The 13,647-nt window shown below is 38.2% G+C and overlaps 1 protein-coding gene across 2 annotated transcripts in view; it reads right to left on the bottom strand.

The window, feature by feature from the left end:
• Positions 1 to 13,647, bottom strand: part of DYNC2I1 (dynein 2 intermediate chain 1) — a 189,366-nt gene that overhangs the window by 89,012 nt on the left and 86,707 nt on the right. For both annotated transcript variants that reach the window (XM_003410524.4, XM_064285057.1), the window contains exons 14-15: positions 9,750 to 9,838; positions 8,020 to 8,149 (exon numbers count right to left, since the gene is read on the bottom strand). In XM_003410524.4, the coding sequence (XP_003410572.2) occupies positions 8,020 to 8,149; positions 9,750 to 9,838 (219 nt within the window). The remainder of the gene's footprint in view (positions 1 to 8,019; positions 8,150 to 9,749; positions 9,839 to 13,647) is intronic.

The following is a 13,647-nucleotide window of genomic DNA, read 5'->3' as shown; positions in this document are numbered from 1 at the left end:
TGAAGTCCAACGCCCATTCCTGATAAAAATTCTCCATAAAAGAGGAATACAAGGAACATTCATCAATGTAATGAAGGGCATCTATAAAAAACCAACAGCCAACATCATTCTCAACAGAGAAAGGTTGAAAGCATCCCCCTAAGAATGGGAACAGGACAAGGATGCCCTTTACCACCACTCCTATTTAACGCTGTGCTGGAAGTCCTAGCTAGAGCAGTCAGGCAAGAAAGAGAAATAAAAGGCATCCAAATTGCAAAGGAAGTAGTAAAACTATTGCCTATTCACAGATGATATAATCCTATATAGAGAGAACTCCAAAAATTCCACAAGAAACCCTACTGGAACTAATAGATTCAGCAGAGCAGCAGGAAATAAGATCAACATTCAAAAATTAGTTGGATTCCTATACACCAGCAAAGAAAACTTCAAAAAAGGTATCAGAAAAACAATACCATTTATAATAGTTCCCCAAAAGATAAAATAATTAGGAATAAATCTAAACAGGATGTAAAAGACCTATACAAACAAAACTACAAAACATTATTTCAGCAAACCAAAAGAGACTGACATAAATGGAAAAACATACCATCCTCATGGACAGGACAACTCAACATGTGAAAATGCCAATCCTACCCAAAGTGATCTACAGATACAATGCAATCCCAATCCAAATACAACAGCATTCTTTACGGAGACGGAAGAACTAATCACCAACTTTGTATGGAAAGGAAAGAGACACCAGAAAAGCAAAGCATTATGGAAGAAAAAGAACAAAGTAGGAAGTCTTACACTAACTGATCTTAGAACCTACTGCACAGCCACGGTAGTCAAAACAGCAGCACTGGTACAACGACAGACACATAGATCAATGGAACAGAATCGGGAAATCCATTCATTCACCTGTGGTCAGCTGATCTTTGATAAAGGACCAAAGTCCATTGAATGGGGGAAAAGACAGTATTTTTAACAAATGCTGCTGGCAAAACTGGATGTCCATCTGTAAAAAATTGAAACAGGACTTATACCTCACATCATACACAAAAACTAACTCAAAATGGATCAAAGACCTAAATGTAAAAATAAAAGGATAAAGATCATGGAAGAAAAATTAGGGACAACACTAGGGGCCCTATTTTTTTTTTTTTCTAGTGCCATGGTATAAATTCAATATAACCCATAACTAACAATGCACAAACACCAAAAGATAAACTAGATAAATGGGAGCTCCTGAAAATTAAATACTTATGCTCATCAAAAGACTTCATCAAAATAGTAAAAACAGAACCCACAGGCTGGGGAAAAATAATTGGCTATGTGATACATACAACAAGGGTCTAATCTCTAAAATCTATAAAATACTTCAATACCTCAATAACAAAAAGGCACATAATCCAATTTAAAAATGGGCAAAGGATATGAACAGACACCTCACCAAAGAATATCTTCAGGCAGCTAACAGACACATGAGGAAATGCGTGCAATCACTGGCCATTAGAGAAATACAAATCAAAACTACAAGGAGATACCATCTCACCTCCATATTATTGGCATGAATCAAAAAAAAAAAACCCCAGAAAATAACAAATCTTAGACTGGAACTCTTATGCACTGCAGATGAGAATGTAAAACGGTAAAATGATATGGCACCTCACTAAAAAGCTAGAAATAGAAATACCATAAGATCCAACAGTGCCACTCTTAGGAATATACCCTAGAGAAATAACAGCAATCACACGAATAGATATATGCACACCCATGTTCACTGCCGCATTATTCAAAATAGCAAAAAGATGGAAACAACCTAAACGCCCATCAACAGATCAACGAATAAACAAATAATGGTACATACATACAACGGAATACTACACAACGATAAAGAACAATGGTGAATCCACAAAACATCTCACAACATGGATGAATCTGGAGGGCATTATGCTGAGTGAAATAAGTCAATCACAAAAGGACAAATATTGTATGAGATCACTATTACACAAACTGAAGAAAAGATTTACACACAGAAAGAAACAATCTTTGATGCTTACAAGGGAGGGTAGGGAATGGGAAATCAATAACTAGACAGTAGACAAGAATTAACTTTGATGAAAGGAAAGACAACACACAATACAGGGAAAGTCAGTACAACTTGACCAAGGTAAAGCCATAGAAGCTTCCTAGACACATCCAAACACCTTGAAGGACTGAGTTACTGGAGCTCAGGGCTGGGGACCATGGTCTCAGGGGACATTAGGTCAATTGGCATAACATAGTTCCTAAAGAAAATGTTCTACATCCTACTTTGGTGAGTGGTGACTGGGGTCTTAAAAGCTTGCAAGCAGCCATCTAAAGTCATCTGAAGAAAATGTATGCGATCATTAGCCATTAGAGAAATGCAGACCAAAACTACAAGGAGATACCATCTCACCCCCACATTACTGGCGCGAATCAAAAAAACAGAAAATAACAAATGTTGGAGAGGTTATGAGGAGATTGGAACTCTTATGCACTGGGATCTATTGGTTCCATCATGTTCGGAGCAAAGGAGAATGAAGAAAACCAAAGATGCAAGGAAAACATCAGTCCAAAGGACTAAGGGACCACATGAACCACAGCCTCCACCGGCCTCAGCCCAGAAGAAAGAGATAGTACCCAGCTACCACCACCTACCACTCTGACAGGGATCACAATAGAGGGTTCCAGACAGAGCGAGAGAAAAACGTTGAACAAAATTCAAATTCACAAAAAGAGACCAGGCTTACTGGTCTGACAGGACTGGAGGATCCCTGAAACTATGGCCCCTGGATGCCCTGCTAACACAGAACTAAAGGCACTCTCAGAGTCCACCTTTCAGCCAAAGATTAGACAGGCCTATAAAACAAACAGTAACACATGTGAGGAATGTGCTTCTTAGTTCAATTAAGACCTAATTGGCAACACCCATTAGCAAAGCAAAATCAAGTCAGGCAGGAGAAGACAGGAAACCTGTATGAATGGCCACAGGGAACCCTGGGTGTAAAGGGAAAGGGGGAGAGTGCTGACACACTGCAGGGATTGCAACCAATGTCACAAAACAATTTGTGTATAAATTTTTGAATGAGAAACCAATTTGCATTGTAAACTTTCACCAAAAACACACACACACACACACAAAATACACGTTACGTACAGCTGAGTTCAGTTACAGAGATCCTACTCAATTACAGTGAAGTGACTAAATCCCAAGACTGTCAGCAGCATTTGCTTTGCCCCAACAAGCCCTACAACTCAACAGATGACACTGGTTAAAGTGTTCGAGAAGAAGGACTTAAAATTAGTGGCTGGTTTGTGTTTTACAGGCAAAGAAGAGGCTAAAAGACTTTCAGCTGGAAATGTCAACAAGTTGGAGACAAAAAACCAGCTGTTTCCCAAAGGATGCATTAACCTCCTGAGTCAGGGATTTATAAAGTCAGAAACGGTCATAAAGACCACACAGTATGAGTTTCCTTTGAAACAGTTTTAGCTTGGTCAGATCTAGCCTCTGGTTCATTATTCATTAGGGAAATGCAAACTAAAATCACAATGAGACACCACTACATAACTAATAAAAGGTTAAAATTTTAAAACTCACTATACCAAGTATTGGTGAAGATGTGGAGCAACCAAAACCTACACTGCAGGTGAAAATGTAGAATGGTGCAGTTTCTTAAAAATTAAATATATACCTACCATATGTTCTATCCATTCAACTCCTAGGTATCTGGGCAACAGAAAGAAAGGATATGTCCATGCAAAGACTTGGACATAAATATTCACAACATCTGTATTCATACTAGCCCAAAACCAGGTGAATACATTTTTTTAAACTGTGGTATATCTATGCCATAGAATAGTACTCAACAATAAAAAGAAACCATCGATACCTGCAACAAAATGGGTCAATCTCAAAATCATTATGCTGAATGATAAAAAGCCAGACACAAAAGATCACATATTGTATGATTCCATTTATGTAAAATTTTAGAAAATGTAAAGTAATATACAGTAACAAAAAACCAGATCCATAGCTATCTGGGGCACGGGGGCGAAGAGAGGAACAGACTGTAAAGGATCAGCAGGAATTTTCTGAGAGTCACAAAATGTTATCTATCTTGTGTATTTTGATTAACTGTGTTCACATTTGTCAAAATTCATCAAATTGTACACTTTAAATTTTAAATGGTTGCAGTTTAGGGTACATAAATGAAACCTGAATAAAGTTCAAATGTTTGCAGAAAAATATATTTTATTGAGACCAAAGATTAGATTCCACTAGCTCTAGATTTAATAGTTCCCTCTTCTCTAGAATAGTCCCAATTTGTTCACTCATCTGAAAAAAAAAACAACCTGCTTTCTTGACCTTTTATCACTCAATCTTTTAGTGTAAGGCTTAATGGGGCAGCTTTTATGTATTACTGATGAAAATGCAGGGCTGTAGTCTACTTTTCCTGACAGAGGGTAAATTTTTTTTTTCTCTTTTATTGTACTTTAGATGCACGTTTATAGAACAAACCACTTTCTCATCAGTTAGTACACACATTGTTCCATGACATTGGTTAACAACCCCACAACACGTCAACACTCTCCCTTCTCATCCTGCGTTCCCTATTACCAGCTTTCCTGTTCCCTACTGCCTTTCATTCCATGCCCCATGGCTGGTGAACCCCTTTAGTCTTGTGTAGTTCCATGGGCCTGTTCAATCTTTGGCTGAAGGATGAATCTCAGGAGTAACCTCATTGCTGAGCTGAAAGGGTGTCTGGGGGCCATACTCTCAGGGTTTCTCCAGTCTCTGTCAGGCCAGCAAGTCTGGTCTTTCTTTTTGAGTTAGAATTTTGTTCTACATTTTTCTCCAGCTCTGTCGGGGTCCCTCTATTGTGATACCTGTCAGAGCAGTCAGCAGTGGTAGCCAGGCACCATCTTGTTGTTCTGGACTCAGTCTGGTAAAGGGCATGGTAGATGTGGTCCATTAGTCCTTTGGACTAATCTTTCCCTTGTATCTTTAGTTTTCTTCATTCTTCCTTGCTCCCCAAGGGGTGAGACCAGTGGAGTATCCTAGGTGGCCGCTCACAGGCTTTTAAGACCCCAGAAGCTCCTCACCAAGCAGAAAGTAGAACATATTCTTTATAAACTATGCTATGCCAATTGAGCTAGATATTCCCCAAGATCATGGTCCCCACAGCCAGAGGGTAAAATTTTCATAGGCTTAAATTCTTAGCCTTGTCTTCAGGCTTACTGTTAACATGTAAGTCCACAGTGCTACACAATTCTGCCAGCAGTCCAAATCTTTCAATGGTTTCCCATCTCAGAGTAAAACCAAACACAGTTCTTCTATACTTTCTTGGGGGAATGCAAATTTGTTCCAAAGTGACTGAGATATTAGGAAGCAATGTGACCACAATGTGAGTTCCATTTCCTTCTGCACAATTTCGTCCATTAGAAAAACTAGATGAATGCAGGAAACGAAACCCAGCTGAACCAAGCCACATAGGAACACACAAAATGCTCACACCTACACACAGCAAACTTCTACCAGCTACCTTAGTATACTGCCCATGCTAAAACTTTCCCTCTGATTTCAGACAACCTTCCTACCCTTTCACAATAACTCCCAAGATGAGCCCTTCTGACACCCACTTCCACTAGCAAACTTCTTCAAGGCAAAGTGCTACATCTCCTGTAATAGTTATATACTTCTTAACTATTTAACACGGGTCAGACTGCATTCCCATTTCTATTGGGTGCTTATGTTTTTTATGTGACACCGATGAAGTTTTTGAGTGCTGTGCCCCAGCCCCATTTTCCCCATAAACTTCGGTGGTTTCATTGTGCAATCTTCCATAGAGTAGTGATTTTTAGACTGCATACTGACCAATATAAGATGTGACCCTTTTTTACCACTCTAAGCTCATCTCCCATTACCCTCCCCTCACTGACCTCACCGGCATCGTATTGTTCCTCAAAGACGCCAGGCATGCTCTATCCTCACAGTGTTCACACATGCTAACCACTCTGTCTGGAAGCTTCCCCAGATATCCTGACTCACTTTCTCATCTCTTTCTGGTTTTCACTCAAAAATATCACCTTCACAGTCAGGTCTTTACTGGGTGTTACAGTGAGGTCTTCTCTATCAAAATTTGTAAAACACCCCTGCCTGTAATATTTCCTTTCTATTTCCTTGCTTTAAGCAAATTGTATAAATAGTCCTAGAATAGTGCTTGAACACTGTAGGCACTCAATGAACAGGCTATAGCTGGCTGCAATCTTCTATATATATTTTAACAGTAATCATGGTATTGAGCAGATTCCATATGAAGGCTGAGGTAGCACTACCTCTGAACCACGTATCTGGATATGTGAGTCACATCCTATGTTGACAAAGGTGAGAGTACCACTTACTTCTGTCAGATACCTCTCTCCCCCAATCTCATTTTCCTTCTATTATCTCAATATTCATTTTACTAAAAAATAAAAACAAACAAGAAAAACCTCCACTCTTCTTTACCAGCAGGACTCTTATCTACTAAACAAAGGGGATAAATTCTTTAAGAACATACATAAATTATTTGTTTTTTTTAGTGAAGGATTCTAGATATAGGTATAATTAAAGGGCATTCTAGTTTTTGTATGTCTGTTTATTGTCACTTTACTCTGTGTGAGGCACAGAACTATATCAGCTTCTTGAGATTAACTAATCAGTTTTCATTGAATCGACTCACAGCAAACCCATGTGTGTCAGACTAGAACTATGTTCCACAGGGTTTTCAATGGCTGATTTTTCAGAAGTAGGAGCCTCTGAGTGGACTCAACTTCCAACTTTTCAGTTAGCAGCCAAGCACTTAACTTTTTGCACCACTACATCTTTCATTCCCACTTCTTTGTGTGTGAAAATGTAGATATCCAATGTTTTAAATGCCATAGGTAAAAGGCTTTTTTACTCTTCTAATATAATTCTTTTATCCTAATGCTCGACTCGGTGGCACTGGGTTTGTTTAATGTATGATAAACAGTTTATAGCATAGATGTAGAAAACATTTTGAAATCTACCCAATAATAAGCTTTTGGAATATCTCCAGGTAAAAATATTTGTTCTCTTCTAAAAACAAAAATAATCTAAGAACATGAATATTTTTAAAATTAACAATGCATGTATGTTAAGAGAAATACATCAATCTAAATCTCTAACTAGCACGCAGAACAAAGGAAATGGCTAGGACAAGGGGTACTAAGTGTCTAGCCTTCCCCGTGCCCTTGAGAGCTGGTGGGCACTATTATACCCTAACCTGCTGAAGAGAAGCCGACTGTTGGACTTGCCCTCATTCCACTCATTCCTTCACACAAACTAGCACCACAACAGCTGACAACTACCTTGATTCTAAATATTTTTGTTTTAAGGTATAGAGATTAATAGCTTATATACTTTGAATTTAGTATTGCAAATGGGGTTTGTTTAATTTAAACAATTACATGTAACTCACTTCATGTTTGATATCGTGATTCATTTCAGTTTAGCATTATGTGTTCTATAACCACCAACAGACTTAAAAATCTAAGTAAACTTAAGTTAAATGTTGATACTGTTACTCAAACCTACAGCTTTATTAATAATACATTTGCTTAAACCCTCTCTCATACGACTTCCATTGTTTGTCTGCTCTATTCAAAGAAATCAAAAGAAACTGAGTAACTGGACTAAAAAAGAAAACAGGGTTTAAAACAAGTACAGAAAACCTCAGTTTCCACTCCTTTAAATAATCTCACTCAAATAATCTCACAATTAAATTGCTATAGGTCCCTCTTCTAATCATCTTATAAAAGCTATTAATCACAATTTTAACATACACATTTAAGGAAAAAACTAACCATTCACTTGAGTTCTTCAAATACTGAGTCTCTCTGTTTTATGCACAATAAACCCACTATATTAATATAGAGTGTAATATTAAAGATTGCCTCAATATAACATTTTAGTAGCTAGATTTAAAAACGAATTCAAGGAAGGCCACTTACTTTGAAGGAATGGCAGGCTAGTATTCAACTGAGAAGAGCTATCGCTAAAAAAAAGGGTGTTGTCTTGAGCCCTGAGGTTCCAGTTGGGTTCAGATGCCACACGATCCTCTTCAAGCAAAACAGCAATCACCTTTCAAATATAAGTGATTATTCTTTAGTCAAAAATTTTCAAATGTATTATCTTTTCAAAAACGATTATCTTTTTATTTTATCTATTTCCAAATAACTGCTTAGCTCTAAGACATCATAATTGTATAAAGAAGTCTTCCAGCATAATAGCAGAAACTGATAGGTAAAGTTCCATTAACATAAACACCACAGCAGAGCTATTATTTAATGTCTACGTCAACATTTATAATAAATGCTTTGTTAAAAATCACAGGTGAAGGAAAAGGGCTGAGCACACAACTTTTCTTAAGTAAACTAGGAAGTGTAAAAATACATCAAGCACACCCCATCTCTGCTTCTCTCATTGGGCTATGGTAAAGATTAAAAGCAAACTGTAAATCACTATATACTACTCTACCATGGTTATTTTTAGAATGGCAGCAGTGATAATGGAGAAGAAATGGTACATCTAGGTGAAATCTTTGATGTAAAGTGGACAGGAGTTGATGTAAGAATGGCTGGAGAGGGTAGAGGAGCTTGTAAGATCAGGCATCCTGGCCCCAACTTGGCTTGGGTCTCTTCTCACTTCATTTCCTATGTCTCTCTGCCTCCTTTTTCAACCCATCTTTCCTCCACGCTTCAACCTAGACCCAATGCACTCTTTTTTTTAGCTTCACATTAACTTACACTGAAAAGACGCTAATAAAAATTTTTTAAAATATGTGATAGCACATAAGAATCTTATTTCATCAACTACAGAATTTCTATATAATAGCAGTGCTGAGAAAGAATATATCTCCGCCAGCAACCACTACATATATAGATTAGATTTTGAGAAACCGGCTTTTTCCAAGTCCAGATACCATGGTTTAACAATGTTCTACTATATTAATTGATATTTTATATTTAAATTCTGAATTTACATTAAAAAATAATTATCAGCCAACTGAGAAATTTGAACACTGACTTCATATTTGATGATATTAAGAAATTACTAATAATTTTGACACATTTTCTTTTTAGAAATCATACTGAAATATTACCAAGGAATAACAGGATGGTTGAGATTTGTTTCGAAATAATTGAAGGGGTGGTAGGGTGAAGGTGAGTGTGTATGTGTGAGGTGGGGGGCGGGGCTCAGATAAAACAAATTGGTCCTGAGTTGACAGATATGGAAGCTGAAGCTGTGTAATGAGTACATATGGATTCACTATACTATTCCCTTTTACTTTCATGTGTTTTGAAAATTGCCATAATCAGCTTAAAAAATCATGAATTTATTAGTTTCAAATACCCTAGATATTTGCTTGCCTTACCAACTTAATACACCTGTTTTTTTTTAAGTCTATATTTATTTTACAATGTAAGCAATTAATACTATAAGGTCTGAAATCCAAATATATGTACTGTTATTGATATTCATTTACCTGGTGTAATTTTGAATACAAGGGCTTAATGAATGTGCTACTGATAGTTTATAAGAAAATAACATTTGATATGAATAATTAATCCTGTTTATCCAAGCGACAAAGGCTAAAAGATTTCAGTACCTCCTATATTTCTACGTATAATGAGACTTTGAGCACTTATCCATTAAATAGAACATATAAAATAGAATATACCTGACAAGCAGCCCGAAGAAAGTTAGATAATCTGGGTGTATCAATCTTTGGTACAATTGTAGCATCAGAGATAGCTCTATTTTCACCACCTAAAAATAAAAATAATTAAAAAAAAATTATTTAAAATCAATGTTGTTATTAGATGCCGTCGAGTCAGTTTTGACTCACTGTGACCCTATACTCAACAGAATGAAACACTGCCTGGTCCTGTGCCATCATCACAATTGTTGCTAAGTTTTGGCCTGTTATTGCAACCACTGTGTCAATCATCTCATTGAGGGTCTTCCTCTTTTTCACTGACCCTCTACTTTACCAAGCATGATGTCCTTCTTCAGGGACTCGTCCCACATGTCCAAAGAACATAAGACAATGTTTGGACAACCTCTGTTCTAAGGATCATTCTGGCTGTACTTCTTCTAAGACAGATTTAGCTATCCTTATGGAAGTCCATGGTACATTAAATATTCTTTACAAAAACCATGATTAAAACGCATCAATTCCTCTTCAGTCTGCCTTATTCACTGTCCAGCTTTTCCATGCATATGAGGCAATTGAAAATAGCTTGGCTTGGTCGGGTGCACCTTAGTCCTCAAGTTGACATTTTTGCTCTTTAATACTTTAAAGAGATCTTTAGAAGCACATTTTCCCAATGTCATTTGATTTCTTGGCTGCTGCTTCCATGGGTGTTGATTCCGGATCTAAGTAAAATCAACAATGTAGACTCTAAAATAATCATACATTTCACATCTTAGACCTCAAAGAGGTGCTATAAATGGTCATTAAAAATACTACAAGGGAGGCAGGGCCAAAATGGGGAAGTAGTCAGATGCTTCCTGTGGTCCCTCTTATAACAAAGACCTGAAAAAAACAAGTGAATCCATTTCATATGACAATCCAGTGGCCCTCAATATCAAAGGCAAAGTTGAGTAATTGGACTGAGGACTGAGCAGCAGGGGGAGGGGGACACAGTTCAGAAGCAGTGAGGAGTTACCAGACCTGTAGGCCAGGATCAGCTGGTGCCAGCAGTGAGGCAAGAGGGGCGCTCAGGACATGTTTTCCACATCGGGAGAGACCAAGCAGCGCAGAGTCTACTCATGTCTCCAGAATCAGTAAAAAGCAGCATTCAACCAGCAAAAGGTAAGTACATGTGTCTAACCTACCACCTACCACACGGATCAAAAAACGCCCCTTTTGAGAGGTGGGGCCAAGATGGCGGAATTGCCAGATGCTTCCAACGAACCCTCTTACAACAAAGACTCTAAAAAACAGGTGAAATGATTATATTTATGACAACCTAGGAGCCCCAAACATCAAACGCAAAGTTAGAAAATAGACTGAGCGGCAGGGTGAAAGACATTTCAGAAGCAGAGAGGAGTTACTGGGACTGAATCGCCAGGATCGCTCAGAAACCACTCCTGGGAACGGCTGTGGCAGGCCAGTAGTAGCGTTTAGCCACAGTTTGTGCAGGGAGAAGCAGCCACCCACATAGCCTACTCAAACCTCCGGAACCAGAGAAGAACGGCGCTCTTGGCAAAAGCTAAGTACTCGTGTATATTTTACCGCACGCCCCGCCCCAAGCCAACTACAGTGACCGTTTATTCCTCTGGGCCTGAGATAGGCCCTGTTGAGCACCTGGAGCCATCATTCCGGTCTTGGAGAAAAATAAATTCACAACTGGGGGAAAAGAGAATTTGCCAGCTCCACTAACCTGGGGAGCTCAGGGCAGATATGGCTCCTGTCCAGGAATAAATGGTCTGTGGACTTTGAATACATTTCCCCAATGCATGGAGCTGTGTGGGCCTATTTCAGGAGAACAGGCCCTGTTGACAGACTACAACTGTTTCAGCTGTGCAGTGGGGAGGTGGGTATTGGATGTTTGACACCACTTTGCCTATTAAACATGGTCCTCACCTACCACATCAGGGGCCTAAGGACTCGTGGCTCCACTCACATCACACAGGCACCTACAACAGAGGTCCACGGATAACCTGTGCCTCCCAGTCCTTACAACCAAAAAACAATGGGTGCCCAAGGTCCGTCTGCAGAACCTATCCACCTATAAGCTCTAGGAAGCAGGGACACACTTTCCTCAGAGACATCTGGGGGACAATTCTCAGCCCCTTGCCTCGTTCAGAGTGTGACACCCTGCTGCAACCAGATACTGGTACCTACACCAATCACCCCTGCCCCTCTAAGACTTTAGGACAGAGCCTGTACCATACATACTTGATGATCAGCGAGCTGGACACCTGAGCTGAACTGATACAAGAAGAGTGAATGGACTCCTAGACTGATATACCTGATAGCAGCTCAAGCCATCTGAAGACAGAACATCAGAGCTCCCAAGGTGAAAATAATCAAGCTACCTCACTCAAGCAAACCATCTCGGCATATCAAAACAAAGCAAAGCAAGAAGCTAGGATACAGTAAGCAAACATAAAATAATACAATAATTCATACATGGCTCAGAGAAAACAGTCAGTATTGAGTCACATAAAGAAACAGACCATGATCACCTCAACAAGCTCTCAAAACAAAGAATCAACAAATCTTCTGGATGAAGGTGTCTTCCTGGAATTACTGGATGCAGAATTCAAAAGATTAATATACAGAAATCTTTAAGACATCAGGAACAAAATTAGGAAGGAGATCAGGTGATACGCAGAAAAAGTAAAGGAACACACAGATAAAGTAGTTGCAGAAATTAACAAGGTTATTCAACAACATAATGAAAAATTTAATAAGTTGCAAGAACCCACAGAGAGACAGCAATCAGAAATTCAGAATATTAACAATAAAATTATAGAATTAGATAACTCAATAGAAAGTCTTAGGAGCAGAATTGAGCAAGTGGAAGGCAGAATTCATGAAACTACAGATAAAGCACTCAGCACCAATATATTCAAAGAAAAATCAGATAAAAGAATTTTTAAAAAATGAAGAAACCTTAAGAATCATGTGGGGCTCTGTCAAGAGAAATAACCTACAAGTCACTGCAGTGCCAGAACGGGGGGGATAACAGAAAATACAGAGAGAATTGTTGAAGATTTGTTGGCAGAAAACTCCACTGCTATCGTGAAAGATGAGAAGATATCTATCCAAGACGCTCAGCGAACTCCACATAAGGTAGATTTTAAAAGAAAGTGACGAAGACATATTAAATTCAAACTTGCCAAAACCAAAGATAAAGAGAGAATTTTAAGAGCAGCTAGGGATAAATGAAAAGTCACCTACACAGGAGAGTAAATAAGAATAAGCTCAGATGACTTGGCAGAAACCATGCAGGCAAAAAGGCAATGGGGTGACTTAAATAAAATACTGAAGGGAAAAAATTCCCAGCAAGAATCATCTGTCCCGCAAAACTGTCTCTCAAATATGAAGGTGAAATTAGGACATTTCCCGATAAACAGAAGTTTAGGGAATTCGTAAAAACCAAACCAAAACTACAAAAAATACTAAAGGGAGTTCCTTGGTTAGAAAATCAATAATATCAGGGATCAACCCAAGACTAGAACACTGGACAGAGCAACCAGATGTCAGCCCAGACAGGGAATTCACAAAAATAAATCAAGATAAAATGCTTAAAACAGGGAAACAGCGATGTTATTATGTAAAAGAAGACATCATTAAAACAATAAAAAGGGACAAACAAATGTAGTCATAGATCTTTCATATGGAGAGGAAGACAAGGTGATACAAACAAATAAATGTTAGGTTTAAACTTAGAAAAACAGGGGTTAATATTAAGGTAACTACAAAGTAGACAAACTATCCTACACATCAAAATAAAATACAAGAAAAAAATAGACACAGCGAAACAAAATCCACAATTAATATGAAGAAAAGACAATATATAAAGATAAAATACTCAGCACAAAAAATTAAGTGGGAAAAAGAA

Source organism: Loxodonta africana, chromosome 4 (genome assembly GCF_030014295.1).
Source record: "Loxodonta africana isolate mLoxAfr1 chromosome 4, mLoxAfr1.hap2, whole genome shotgun sequence".
Taxonomy (NCBI): Eukaryota; Metazoa; Chordata; class Mammalia; order Proboscidea; family Elephantidae; genus Loxodonta; species Loxodonta africana.
Note: the sequence above shows the minus strand (reverse complement) of the source record. Positions and strands in the feature narration are given on the sequence as shown.